The following is a 13636-nucleotide window of genomic DNA, read 5'->3' on the forward strand; positions in this document are numbered from 1 at the left end:
CCTGTTTTGAATGGAATAACATTACTTTGGTCGTCTCTCTTCTAAGTGCAGAAATGCCTTTGTGCTTGTGTTGTTGTCTATATCTTTTCTGTAATGACAAATTAAGTAAAATAAAACTGTGATCTCTGTAGCCAAAATGAAACATCATATTAAATGTCTTGTGGCTCAGAAGCTGTGTTGAGCAACACAGTGAAACAATCTTGGTTAAATGAATACCCAAATAAATACCAAAAATTACATTTGAAAGGTCAGATTCTGATTTTGATTTTTTTTTTTTTTCTGACATAAACCTAGAGAGATTTAATTCCTTTTACTGTAGGTTTGTCTCAACAGATGTGAGAGCAGAGTCTGATCAGGAGTTTGTTTATGATAGACCTTTTAAATATAAAGAATATCTTGTTAAGCAATGAGTTTTTTAGCATGTTAAGTAATCTATTTTTAGGACGTTTGCTAGCTGTTAGACTTTATAGATATTATGAATTTATTTTGTATAGCTTTAGCTATAGCTTATGACTAAGTGTGCCACCCTGCTTGCTAAGTGTTCATCCTGTTTAGAGTTTTCCATGTTCATATGTTCTTGGATAGAGATTTTTATGCAAATGTACCTATATTCAGTCTTACTTTTTTGGTTTAACAAAAGCCCTGTGCATATGTTCCTGTTGGTTCTTGTATTAGATTTAAAAATACAATACGGAATGTCATTTCGAGTTTAAGAGAAATAAACAAAGTCATATACTCTTACAAGAGTTGACAGATAATGTCTCTTTTCTAATATAAATTTTATATAATGTCAGGAATTCTGTAAAATATTAGGAATTAATAGACCTTAACAGTTTGCTTGAATCAGTAGAAGTTGAACAGTCTGTTTTGAAACCATCTGTAATGCTGAAAGGAAGATGCGGTGCCCTTTGCCCCCCCAACAAAAGGCAACAAAGATGCTGAAGAGAGTGGAGCATCTCCTTTACGAGGAAAGGCTGAGGGAGCTGGGGCTCTTTAGCTTGGAGAAGACTGAGGGGTGACCTCATTAGTGTTTACAGATATATAAAGGGAAAGTGTCATGAGGATGGAGCCAGACTCTTCTCGGTGACAACCAATGATAGGACAAGGGGTAATGGGTTCAAACTGAGACACAAGAGGTTCCACTTAAATTTGAGAAGAAACTTCTTCTCAGTGAGGGTGCCAGAGCCTGGCCCAGGCTGCCCAGGGAGGTTGTGGAGTCTCCTTCTCTGCAGACATTCAAACCCGCCTGGACACCTTCCTGTGGAACCTCAGCTGGGTGTTCCTGCTCCAGGGGGGGACTGGACTGGATGAGCTTTTGAGGTCCCTTCCGATCCCTGACATTCTGTGATTCTGTGAATGGACTTGGATTAGAAATGATCATGTAGGTGCAGCAATGATGGAGCAAGCATGCTATCAAACTTAAAAAAAAGAAATAGGTAAAAATCACATTGTATTTTACATTCTGTTCTTGTTTCTTTAATGTGAAGGTTATCAACTCTGTAGAAGAAAAGAATGTAACTTTGGTTCCTTTTATGCCTGATTTACAAAATTCCTCTCTTAGATGCTTTTTATTATTCACATTTTTTATACACCTAGTTTATACAAAGACCACAATGCTTATTAAAAGAAGAGGCTCTGTTGTTCTGTACTCCTCTCAAAAAATCAGTTGGAGGCAACTCCTCTTGCGGTAGTTGTCCCTAATAATTTTACCCGACAGTATGTAATTACATTTACCCATATCCATTATTCCTCCTGTTGGTTACATAGGCCTTTCATTTGACAGACTTCATCTGCATAATAGTACAGTGACTAGGTCTAAAGCAAAATATAAACTGGTAAAACATTTTTATTCCAAGAATTACTTGTGTCAACTGTAGCTATTTTTTTTTTAAAGTGTCCACTCCCACCCCCTATTTTGGCTGTGTCATCTTCTTAACTACCTTTTGAGGGTTGTGTCTGTAGATAAGCACAATGTGACTCTTCTGGGTGATTGTTTTCTTGGGTTTTGAATTTTTTGTGTTGCTCCTCAGTTTGGAGCCTGAAACAGTTCGAGTTTTGGACTGCTGTCTAGAGTTCATGTTCATGGACTGGCAGGCTTTCCCGTCATCTAGTGCCTGCCGTAGAGATGAGGAGCTCTTTCTGCTGGGACTGTGCTTCAGTGTGTCCAAGACACCCGAGTTACCACTATGATTTTTTTTAGATTGTATTGTATAGATTTAGCTGGACACATATGTAATAAATAAGTATTCTGCTGGATCATCTCAAAACATAGTTACGTGGAGATGGCAATGAATGGGGTTGTTCCTGGTAGGATACCCTGTATGGTTCAGGTCTAGGTGACCTCAAGTGGGATTTCAGAGCTCCAGGTTCCAGCAGCGGAAGGTGCACCCAGGAGTGCTGCTTGGGGTTGTGTTTGTGCTGGTCCTGCTGACTCTGGTGTGAGTGTCCTCTTGAAGTGGCTCTCCCGTTTGTTCTCACTCCACTTTGATGCTTGTGATTGAGAAGTCTTAGGTATGTAAATTCAGTTCCTTTTGGACAAAATGTCTACTCCAGGAGGGTACCTCGTGCTTTCCAGCTTGCTAATGGGCTTCAATCCAAGAAATCACTAAAAAGAACCTTCTCCCTGCAAACATATGTAGGGCAGACCTTGCACTTGGAATCATAGAATCACAGAATGGTTTGGGTTGGAAGGGACCTTCAAAGCTCATCCAGTCCAACCCCTGCCATGAGCAGGGACATCTTCACCTGACTGTGTTGCTCAGAGCCCCGTCCAGCCTGGCCTGGGATGTCTCCAGGGATGGGGCATCCACCACCTCTTTGGGCAACTTGTGCCAGGCTCTCACCACCCTCAGTGTCAAAAATTTCTTCCTCATGTCCAGGCTGAATCTCCCCTCTACTTTAAAATCATCACCCCTTGTCCTAACGCAACAGGCCCTGTTTTTCTTATGGGCCCCTTTTAAGCACTGAAAAGCCACAACGAGGTCTCCCCAGAGCCTTCTCATCTCCAGCTGTTCCAGCCTCGGATCATTCCTGTGGCTCCTCTGGCCCCTCTCCAACAGGTCCATCTGTGTCCTCTGCTGAGGGCTCCAGAGCTGGATGTGGAACTCCAGGTGGGGTCTCACCAAAGCGGAGCAGAGGGGCAGAATCGCCTCCCTCACTTGAACACCGACTCTTTAGTTCTACAAACTTTCCACTGTTGTGTTTCTCTGCCAACAGCAGCACAGCCTGTGCATCTCAGTTCTGATTCTTGCTTATCCCTATGGATGGAAGCTGCTACCACCACTGAAGTGGGTGAAGTAAGTTAACAAGTTTAGGAACCCTGATCTAAAGCTAAATTCTTGCAGGTTATTGATTGAAATTTTTAGAAGACTTAAAGGTCAAGAAAAGATGAGAAGCACTGTTTTTCCCCCACCCTGTGATCTAGGTTATGTTGACTGTGTTCACAGTCCAAGGTAGTTCATTTTAATGCAGCCAGGTCAAAAGTAAGGCAACTGAGCCAAAAAGAACGTGTATAATATTAAGCCCTGAAAGACTGTATTCAGGCAAGAAGTGGTGCAGAAAAGGATCTGAGCATTGTGGATTACCTTCATAAATATCTTAATAGAGTATCTGGTACAGTGCACTGTTCAAATAAGTGAATGTTCCTAAATTAAAATAGCAACGTGCAGAAAAAAAGAGGGAGATGGTCTGGCTTTTAATGCGTACCCAGTTCACTGGGTGTGCACAGGTGGGAGCTCAAAGGAAGGAAGCAAAAATAATTGCAGGATTAAAACCAAAGAAACCAACAACTGTCTGGCTTCAGCAGCTCTCCCAATTTAGCAGCACAGAGGTTGAAATGTGTCACATCTATATAAACACTATATATGAATAGATACGTACTGCTTATGCAAATATATATACACAGATCTAGAAGAGATCTGCTGGTTTAACAAGAACCAACAGGGAATCAGGCAGATTCAACCTTGAAATCAGAAGCAGTGCTGTAGTTAAATTAGTAGTAAAACTTTAGAAGAAAGCTGGTGGAATCATTTGTAATCTTCTAAGAGAAAACTGGAGATTACTTTCTGTACTTTGGTCAAACTTCTGGGAACAATTCAGTGGGTTATATAGAGAGTTTATAGCTGAGTTACTGCACCAAGTCACTTGAGGCTCTAAAATATGTAAATATGTTAACAATATTTAAAAAGATATGCAGATATATTTTAGAAGGACAAGTTGAGTACCTGTTCCAGGGACCATGGTTGTCTCTCAGTTAGCATGGCTTTATGTTATGGATTAATTACATTTTATAGTTGCTGTATGTTGTTTAAATTAATAATATGCACAGTAGTTTAAACATTGTGTGTGCAGAGATACTCGGTTTCAGTTTCATATGTACATGATGTTTGTTTGCATGGTTCCACATATTTGTAATAGAAAAGTGTTCCCTGTGAGTTAATCCGTTATTCACTTCTCCTGTTTTTATATAGCTAATATATTAAGCTTCCCTGCTTGTATGTTTGTTTTCATTTCAGGCTCCGTTCAGGAAAACTATTACTAATAAAAATCTGTGTTTCGGACAGCACAGAGTAGAAGCACTGAACTGACATGGAATTCGTGAAATGTTTCTGTTACCGAATCGTCATAGCGCTCCAGTGAGGGACAAAGAGAGGTCTTCCCAGAACACTAGTCCTGACTTTAGAATTAATCCTCTTAGCACTTGATTTTCTAAAAGTTATTTCAAATATGGATGTGGTGACGAAGCTTTCTTGAAGGTTGTTACTTTTAACTGTGTTTTCATAGTTTCCTTGTTCTGCATTGCCAGGCACCAGTCAGCAGATCTGTTCAGAACTTGCAGCTCATTCTTTGTGGGGGTATCAGAGCAGCCTTCACTGTCTTCTTGTTTGTTTTAGATGAATTGGCATTGACTTGTAATTGCCTGGAAGTGTTTTTATTTTGCTTCTGGTCAGACTTGTGCCTGACTGACACACTGACATGGAGCTTAGGGGTTTCTGGGCATCTCCAATCTAAAAATCTATCATTTCAGCATTTCCGACTTGATCTTGGAAATGTTAGATTCAGTGCCTATTGGTAGATTTTATGTTCAATTTCCACGTAGCAGGGGAGCAGTGATGGTTTTCTACACGCCGTTTGGTGCGTGCTTCTGAAAGGGACAGCGTGCAGGTGTCTTTGAGGATGTGATAGGGGAGATCTCTCATGATACAACTTTCTCGAATATTAGAGTTCTGGTTTGCTTTACAAAAAATATCATCTGGGCTTGGCGGTGTTCCGAGTCAGTGGAAGAGGGAAGTCAGGATTGATCAATAGTCATTTGCGTTGGCTATGGGAGCGGAACCATCGGGGACTGGAGCAGCAGGCTGGCAGGGATGTCCTTTGGCTTGATGATCCAACAGAGGTCAGAAGAGAAATGATTCAGCTGTCCAATTGAAGGAATTTTGGCACGCTGCTCGGCCCCGGGGGGAAATACTAAATAGCTACCTTATGCCTATCTGAGAAAAAGTATTCTTCCCAGATTTGATGTGGCTTATTCCCATCTTTGTGTGGCTGTCAGAGTCTCTAATGTACAGCTGGGCAGTCCATGCATGGAAGATCTTGTTGCCTTTGGTTTTCCCTTAGAGGCTTATAACCATTAGCCACCCATGGGCTACTGATTTAGATAAACACGCTATGAATTGACGCTGCATGTAAATGAGCTATCGTGCTGCGTTGTGGTGATTAATGTAACTGTAATGGCACACATTATCTTTTAAAATTATGATAACCTGGGGAAATCACTTAAAGATAACCTGCTCTGTCTCTTCTTCTCAGGAGAATATCTCTGCATTTTGGCTCCAGATAGCGTATCTTTATTCCTAAAGCAAAAAAAAAAAAAAAGAAAATTAAAGAGAGCAGACTGTATACTAGAATGTTATTCTAACGTGCATTGCATTTATTCACGCATGTTAATTATCTTGTGCAAAAAAAACCCGTGCTTTTAAGTTGCTGTGAGACTGGTCTTTTTTAATAGGCACTCTCCAGAAATCGTGCTGGGTTTGTTACAAGCTCAAGATTTGGGTGTCAGTACTGGCACTTAACTGATTGTTGCTGAACCCTTCACACTTCTGTCATGTTGTTAAGGCCCTGGCACTAACCGCTTGAGGCTTAGTTTAACTTAATTTACATCTTGAAGGAATTTATCTTAGTTTAACTTTTCATTCTGAAAGCATGTACTTTTCCTTGTAGGTTTTGCTTGTGCCATAATTCAATATTTGTTCTAGTTTCTAAACACAACAACTGATGAATATTTATGTTTTCTCTGATCTGTTGGTGCAAGTTTCAGTTCTTTATGTGTGGTTAAATTTGCAGAAAAATTCCTTTCTTGTTTCAAATGAAGTTTAAAGCAGGAAAAAAAAAATAGCTGCAGAATGCCTTTGGTTTTGGTAGTTCCCTGTTTTGGTCCAAATCCTGAGAAAGTTGGGATTTTTGAATGTGAAGCATTAACCAAAAATGCTTCAGTAACTATTGGAGAATCCCAGGTGTTTGGATCTGAGGCACCAGTGGGTTCATTTCCCCCTTTTACCTGGGATTCTTTTGGGCTGTCTGCCCTTTTTTGCTCTGCTTTTTAATACACAAACTACTCTGTCCTGCTAATTCTGATCCCTTTCCTCCTCTCCCTGCTTTTTCCTATCAGGGCTAATAGGAGGAGCATCTCAAGAATCCTCGAGGAAAGGCAAACTACAACATGTGTGTGTTCCTGGAACAGTTATTTGACTTCTCCTCATGCAACCAGACAAGTCTTTTCATGGAAGGGCTCTTGGGAGAAGTGAATGAGTCTGGGGCGGGGGGGGAGGATGGAAAAGGAAGAAAAAGAAATCTCCTAATGGATGCTGGTGATCGCTTGGCAGGAATGCATCCGGGGCAGGCAGAGTTCTGTGTCTGTCTGTGTGTCTATCAGGCTGCAATAGGTGCTGTAGCTGTTAAGGTTGAAAACCTGAGACTGACATGTACAGTGAAGGCTTGTTTAGCAGTGGTTTTACTGGAACTGTAGTGAATTACACCCTCTTGTGGCAAGAAGGAAAAAGTCCAAGCAGAAACTCGTGTGATGTGATCTCTTTCTTATGCTCTTACTTCTCTGTCTTTCCCTGTGTGCGGTGCATATTCCTCACTACCATGCACCACATGCATTTTCCTACAGTTTTCTGTTGGTTCGTCTTTCTGTTTGTACAGTACCTGAAACTGTTCTGCTCTTCTTGCAAATTCTAAAACTTCACTCGGTTTCTGTCTGATTTTATCAGTATTTTAAACTCTTGGCTATAAAGTGCCCTTTCTTACTAAGTTTCAATACTAATACTTACTAATACTTTCAATACTAAGCGTATTGAAAACATGTCTTATGGACTATCTTTTAACACTTTTACAGGAGTAGAAGGCTGAAAAAATAAGTAAGCATGTTGAAGAACATACTAGTTTTGTTTTTAAAACAGCTTATTTGTCTGAACTACTATGAAGGGGTCATGTACGGGTGGGATTAGGAGATAACATGCTGCTTTTCCCAGCTGTTTGATTAACCAGCTTAGAGATGGGTCAAACGCAGTAGCAGAGTGCAAAGAAGACCCAACATCGCCTTCAAAGTGCAGAAAAGGCCCTACAGCGTGTTTGCAGTTTATCAGATTTGCTGCATAATAAGCTGTACACTCCATTCAGCATTATAATTAACCCAGGAAAGCACTCTGCTTCAGTCTTTGCTGATAGCATGAATCTCACAAAGCCAGGCAGTCTCAGCAAAATACCTCTAAATAAGATTAAGCAAAGCGAACCAACCATGAAATAAAAAGTAGGCTAAGTGTGGAGCAAATACTATTTGTTGCTTGCGTTTAGTACCAAGATCTGTTCTTGGCACAAGGTGTCCAGGCATATAATGTGTGAATAGCGCTGGCAACTCTTAACAAGTGCCAACAGATGAGACCTTAAGCAGGTAATATTAATGTTTTCCCTGTGCAAAAGAAAATCCCCAGGTGGTGTATGAAAACACTGGTTGGTGGCATTTCCCACAACTCCTAAAGCAGTTGTGGCTCCCAGGAGGACTGGGAATTATATGTTGGTGGACTCATCTGGAACGTGGTGGCCAGAAATGGTGGCAGACTGGGTAATGCTGGGATGTCAGTGGAAAGAAGAAACAAAAAGACCTGGTGAAGGGGAAAGCTAAGGCTGGTGGTTTGTAAAGTGACACATTCTTCACATGTGCTCTCGCTAAAGAACTTGGTCAGACAGCAGGCAAAAGGAATGTTGGTTATGTGGTGGAGGACAGAGTTGCAATAGACATGCTGAGTCCTGAAATCGAGTACCTATTTGAAAAACAGATCTCATTGTTTATTCTTTCACTTTTCAGGTATCTTGCAATATCTTCAGAACTCTCCCACCTAGTGACAGCAATGAATTTGATCCAGAAGAAGATGAGCCCACCTTGGAGGCATCGTGGCCACATTTACAGGTTTTTGATCATTATCTTATAAAAATGCTTATCAGTGCTTAATGTAGCTAATAATTTTCTGAGGTTTTTACAATCTGTGGGTCGGAACTAGCCCTCGAGACACTGACGTTTATTAATCTTGTTCATGGCAATAATATAGTACCTACAAAGAAGGGGGAGTACTTTGTGAAATTTGCAAAATGTTAAAGATTTCTTTCAAAGCTGTATTGATGGAGCCCTGATATTCCTGTTTTCTTTCGTCAATTTAAAAATTATTTTGCTTTCCACACTTCACGAGTGTTTCCCAGCAATTCAAAGGAGTATCATGGGGATGACACTGCCAGCAGTTTTGCTTTACCAAGGGTAGTTAATGTTTTGATACAGAAGTACAAAAGTGTTGGCAGCTGATCAGAAAGATGAATGGGAAACTACATCCCTTTCTAAGTCTTCCTCTCTAGGGGTTGAGGTTTGCTTCCAGGTGTTTGTAGCAGGATGCATGATCACCGTGTATCATCCCTTCCTCTGCACCTCAAGTGTCAACGCAAGGTATTTTTAACAAAGAACAAAGTAATTTTGGATAAAGCATCGTTGATGCTAATGCCATAAGTCCCTTTATAGAAAATATAGATGCAAATCCTCTCTGTATGAGTCAGGACAATGACTTACACCACTAGTAAATTTAGAAGCTGCTTGCACGAGTAACAGTTTGTGGAGTCTGGGAGTTCCTGTGAGCAAAGGAGCACAGTTGATCTCAGGTTGAAATGAGGATTTTATTTGACAATTGCGTCTACAGTCCTTCCTTGCCTGTGAGCAGTTTGGTTCACTCTTTTGTGCTCTCAGATTTAGAATCTGTTGAAATGTAGGTTTCATCCCTCATTTACATTTAAATTTCACAAAAAATAAGAATCTTAAAAGCTTCAAGGCAGCTCTGAACAGCTCTGCCTGCCTGGAAACAGCACAAGCATACACGTTTGTTATGTTCATTGACACTAGTACTGTAGTTTTAGAAGTCATGATTTACATAGAAATGATGGAATTCCTTAGCCAGTGGATGATTTACCATTGTCAGGAAGAAAGGCACTAAAGTATTTGTCAAGAGTTGATGGAATTGATTTCCTGATGATTTAATATTCGTTATATAAGCTGTCGCTTTTTCCATGTCATGTTCTAAACCTCTCTCCCCCTTTTTGATTTCCTATTGTTTCCTTTTAGAAGTCAGAGAGCGCTGACATAAAGCAGCAGCAGTCTTGCAGAATATTAGTGTTTGCATGGAAAACTTTAAAATTATTTTAAACAGTAATTTTTAGCTTCCTTTCTCCTTTCAGTATATCAATATTCACACTCACTGAAGTCAGAAAGGAACAAGTTTTCAATGGATGCTCTTCTTGAAAAGGTTCAGCAAAGTCAATTGCTGGCTGGTGCCTCATCTAATCAGGGATATATCAGAGCTGCTGTCTTACCCCTTTGCCTGGTTTTTATACTCTTCTTTTTCTCCACTGCATGAAAAGTCTGTTGCTGTCCCACTGAATAGTTTAGGCAGAGATGGAATTGCATGAAAATAAGCAGGTTTTCTCCAGCCTCAAGGCTAATCTTTGCAGTAAGTTAGGAACTTCTGAATAAATTCCAGTTTGTATTCTTCTTCTGCGTTTCAAGTTGTAGTAGAATGCTGCTCTAAGCAGTTTCTAATTTAATTTAAATATTTCCAACTGTTTCACCAGCCCTTTCAGAATCATAATGTGTGTATTTGATGTGACTTCAGCAGTTCAGAGGGCACTTTAAATGGGCTTTCCAATTACTCGAGGAAGCTTTACAAGATGATAATAAGCGTTACAACATGGCATTGTCTGTTCTTGGTGATGAAATGTCTTTGACTGGAGTGAAATGAACAAAACTGACTTTAAAAGGTCATGTAATTAATTCTAAATCTAAGGTAGCAATTTGATAAAGGAGAAGAGTCTTTTTCATCTTTTTAACGTTTTGCTCCATGGAAAAATAAGTATTTTCTAGCAAAAGGATTTAGGGAAATACTTAAAAATATTAAGAGTAATCAAGTCATCAACTTAACTTTTTCTTTTTCTACCCCTTCCACAGCTTGTATATGAGTTTTTCATACGATTTTTGGAAAGCCAAGAATTTCAGCCCAGCATTGCCAAAAAGTACATAGATCAGAAATTTGTATTGCAGGTAAGCTGAACTGTTTCCTGTAAGACTTTGTTTTGCTTTTGAAAAAAGTGCCTTTAAAAAGATTTTGTGTTGAATCTGAAAGTGTAACTTTATTTGCAACAGAAAAAGGCTAAACAAACATGTACAATTAAAGTTTTCAGCCTGCAGAGGCAGTGGTGTGTGTGTGTTTATATGTCACTCTCTGTTGCTATAGATATATACAATAGATGACTTTGCTCCAGTTTCGATACCTTAATCAAAATATTTGACTGGTTATGGGAGGGAACTAAACCAGTAACTGTTGAAAAATGAAAGGTTTACTATCAAGTAGTCCAAAAATGCTGCTATCTAGAGAGACAAACACCAGTTTGAATGTCTCTTAATATTGTTAAAATATTTCTGTTGGAAGGGGAGAATATTTCTCCGTTGTGTCTCTGCTGGAGAACTGGCCACAGGGGCAGAAGTTCATTAACAAACCTATTCCCGGTGCAATACTGAAAACAGTGACGCTATAGTGGTCGGGGAGGAAGTAAACTGAAAGGCCGTATAAAGTTCAAGCTCTATTAAAAGCATGGAAGAAGTAGTAGCACCAATAACAAGCAACATTGCCAAAGAATGCGTAGCTTTATTTGTGTAGTTTGCTTGCCATCGTTACGGCTAAACAGATATGGCCTCTGTCACTCGATCAGCTGGTAGCCAGGTATTTTCCACATATTTCATCTTCCTCCTCCTCTCTTACAAGCTTGGTTTCTCTCGTACTTTGTTATTTCGCTTGAAAATACAGTAGCTGATCTTCTCCGCTGAGGAATTTTTGTCCAGGCCTTGACAGACCCCGCAACAGAGATGGCTGAATGAAGATGTTTTGTGGGAGAAGCCAGGACGCTCCACACGCAGGACTTTTGTCTTCAGCTTTCGGAAATAAAGCTTGTCTTGGGTTTTCTGTTCCTATCATGAATTTTTGTATAACTGCAAAGTCAGAAAAGACTTCATGCTTAGTGCTGTCTATAGCTTGCTTGGGAAATCAGGGGAATTTAGAAAGATTCCTACTTGGTTAGAAAAGGGAGTTTCCTTGCAGGCTGAGGCTTGAAGAAAAGCCAAAGTAGAAGTGGCAGGAGATACTCAGCATTTCTGCAGACTTTTCTCTTTCCCCTTTGTCATGGAGCTTGTATTTTTCTCTGCAGTGATCGGACAAGAAAAGTAGTGCTTTTATTGTCCGTGTGTGTTATTTGTATTAAGAAGACCTAAAAACATAGCTAAAAGAGCAATTTCTATCCTTAAATTTAAAGAAGGGACTTCAGTTTCCTTATTAATATCACAAGACTTTCTTCACGCTACAAAAGCAATGGGATAGTATTATTACGCTTTTGTTTTATCCATCTTTTAACTTTGAGAGCATTTTTCATCTGGATCAAACCTCTGTGGTGGAGTTTTCCTTTTTATTCATCTAAATATTAATTTGAACAGGGAGGGACACTGATCTGATCATCCAGTACCTGGTGGAGATGGAAGAACATGCAGGGCGGGGTATAATCACTCTTGACAGGTTTTCCAGACTGATTTTATTTTCTTTAGATATAGCAGGATTGCATTAGAATGAATGCTGTGTTCTGCTTCAAAATCTAGAGAAAGTAATTCCTAGATGCTCCTAGATTTTATGTGCTGCTGAACTTGGTCATGACTGGTGCCATCTCACGCATCTCAAGGCATTCAAACCTGTTACAGTTTGACACAGGAGAATGGGTCTAAAACAAGGATTTAAAAAAATTATTCTTAATTGTGTTAATCTTTAATAAATCTATTCTACTACATGCAAGAATGATATCTACTGGAAGAGGGGAAATCTGAGACTTTGAAACCTGCATATCTGAAAATGTATGACAGGACACATAAGAGTTCAAAAGAATTCTAAGAATTCATTAAGTTCTTGCCACGTGGTTAGATGATGCGTTTTTATATATTTCTATGCACAGTGTGTGAATTTAAAATTCATGTTTTTCCACAAAAAGTTCTGTTGAGCCTTATGTATGCAGTTGAAGATACATTGCTGTGTGTATAACTGGGGTGTCCTTCCACTTCTTATTGTCTTTGTTGTGTGTCTAGAGTAATAGCCAAGTATCTGTGACTACGGACACTAATATACCCTGTTTCCTCCAAAATATGACAGGGTCTTATACAATTTTTGCTCCAAAAGTTGCTTACTTCTTTACTGCTTGGACGCTATTTAAATTTACTTTTTATTAACGGTAACTAGGGCTTATTTTTGGATTAGGGCTTATATTTCAAGCATCCTCAAAAACCCTGAAAAATCGTGGTAGGGCTTATTTTCGGGGTAGGTTTTATTTTGGGGGAAACAGGGTTGGAAGCCAATTTGAGACTTAGGAACTTTAAACATGTTTGATTGGACATGGCATTAGTACCATGATCTAGTCAGTGGACTGGAGTTGGACCAGGAGTTGGACTTGATGATCTCTGAGGTCTTTTCCAACCCAGTCGATTCAGTGATGTTTCATGACACTGACCACGCAAGTGTGACAGTCTTTGAAATCAGTTTTCTCTCCTTTTTTTTTAAAAAAAAAGATTTTATATTTTATTTTGATTGGAGGAACTCCATAATAAAGTGTTTCTTGGCAGTAAGAATGCCTATATGAAAAAATTGTTTTTTAAATGGGCATTTCCCCATCATTTTCTTGTTTGCTTTTTGCTTTTGTTTCCTGAATATTGTTGTGTTTCTGGCTTTCCACTGTGTGTTTTGCGTGTAACTGTGCATTGCTAAAGCCAGCTTGTATACAGTCTGAAATGGTTGGCAGTGGTTGCTAAGAGACATACTATTAAAATATATCCACAAGTGTCTGTGTTATGTAGGTTGCTATTTTGGAAAATTTATTTCCCTTTTCTATGTATGTTTAGTGTCAGAGTAGTCAAATAAATTATGGACATCTTGCAGCTTATCCTTAAAAATAAGACTTTATTGTTGAAACCTGATAACAAATTGGACATACCAAAATAATTGTCTTTTTTTAATGA

General features: G+C 39.4%; 1 protein-coding gene across 4 annotated transcripts in view; it reads left to right on the forward strand.

Moving 5' to 3' along the window:
* PPP2R5E (protein phosphatase 2 regulatory subunit B'epsilon) overlaps positions 1-13636 on the forward strand; it is a 79445-nt gene that overhangs the window by 49129 nt on the left and 16680 nt on the right. For all 4 annotated transcript variants that reach the window (XM_065838111.2, XM_065838113.2, XM_065838112.2 and 1 more), the window contains 2 exons: positions 8369-8470; positions 10541-10633. In XM_065838111.2, the coding sequence (XP_065694183.1) occupies positions 8369-8470; positions 10541-10633 (195 nt within the window). The remainder of the gene's footprint in view (positions 1-8368; positions 8471-10540; positions 10634-13636) is intronic.

The sequence above is a fragment of the Patagioenas fasciata genome, chromosome 5, assembly GCF_037038585.1.
Source record: "Patagioenas fasciata isolate bPatFas1 chromosome 5, bPatFas1.hap1, whole genome shotgun sequence".
Classification (NCBI taxonomy): Eukaryota; Metazoa; Chordata; class Aves; order Columbiformes; family Columbidae; genus Patagioenas; species Patagioenas fasciata.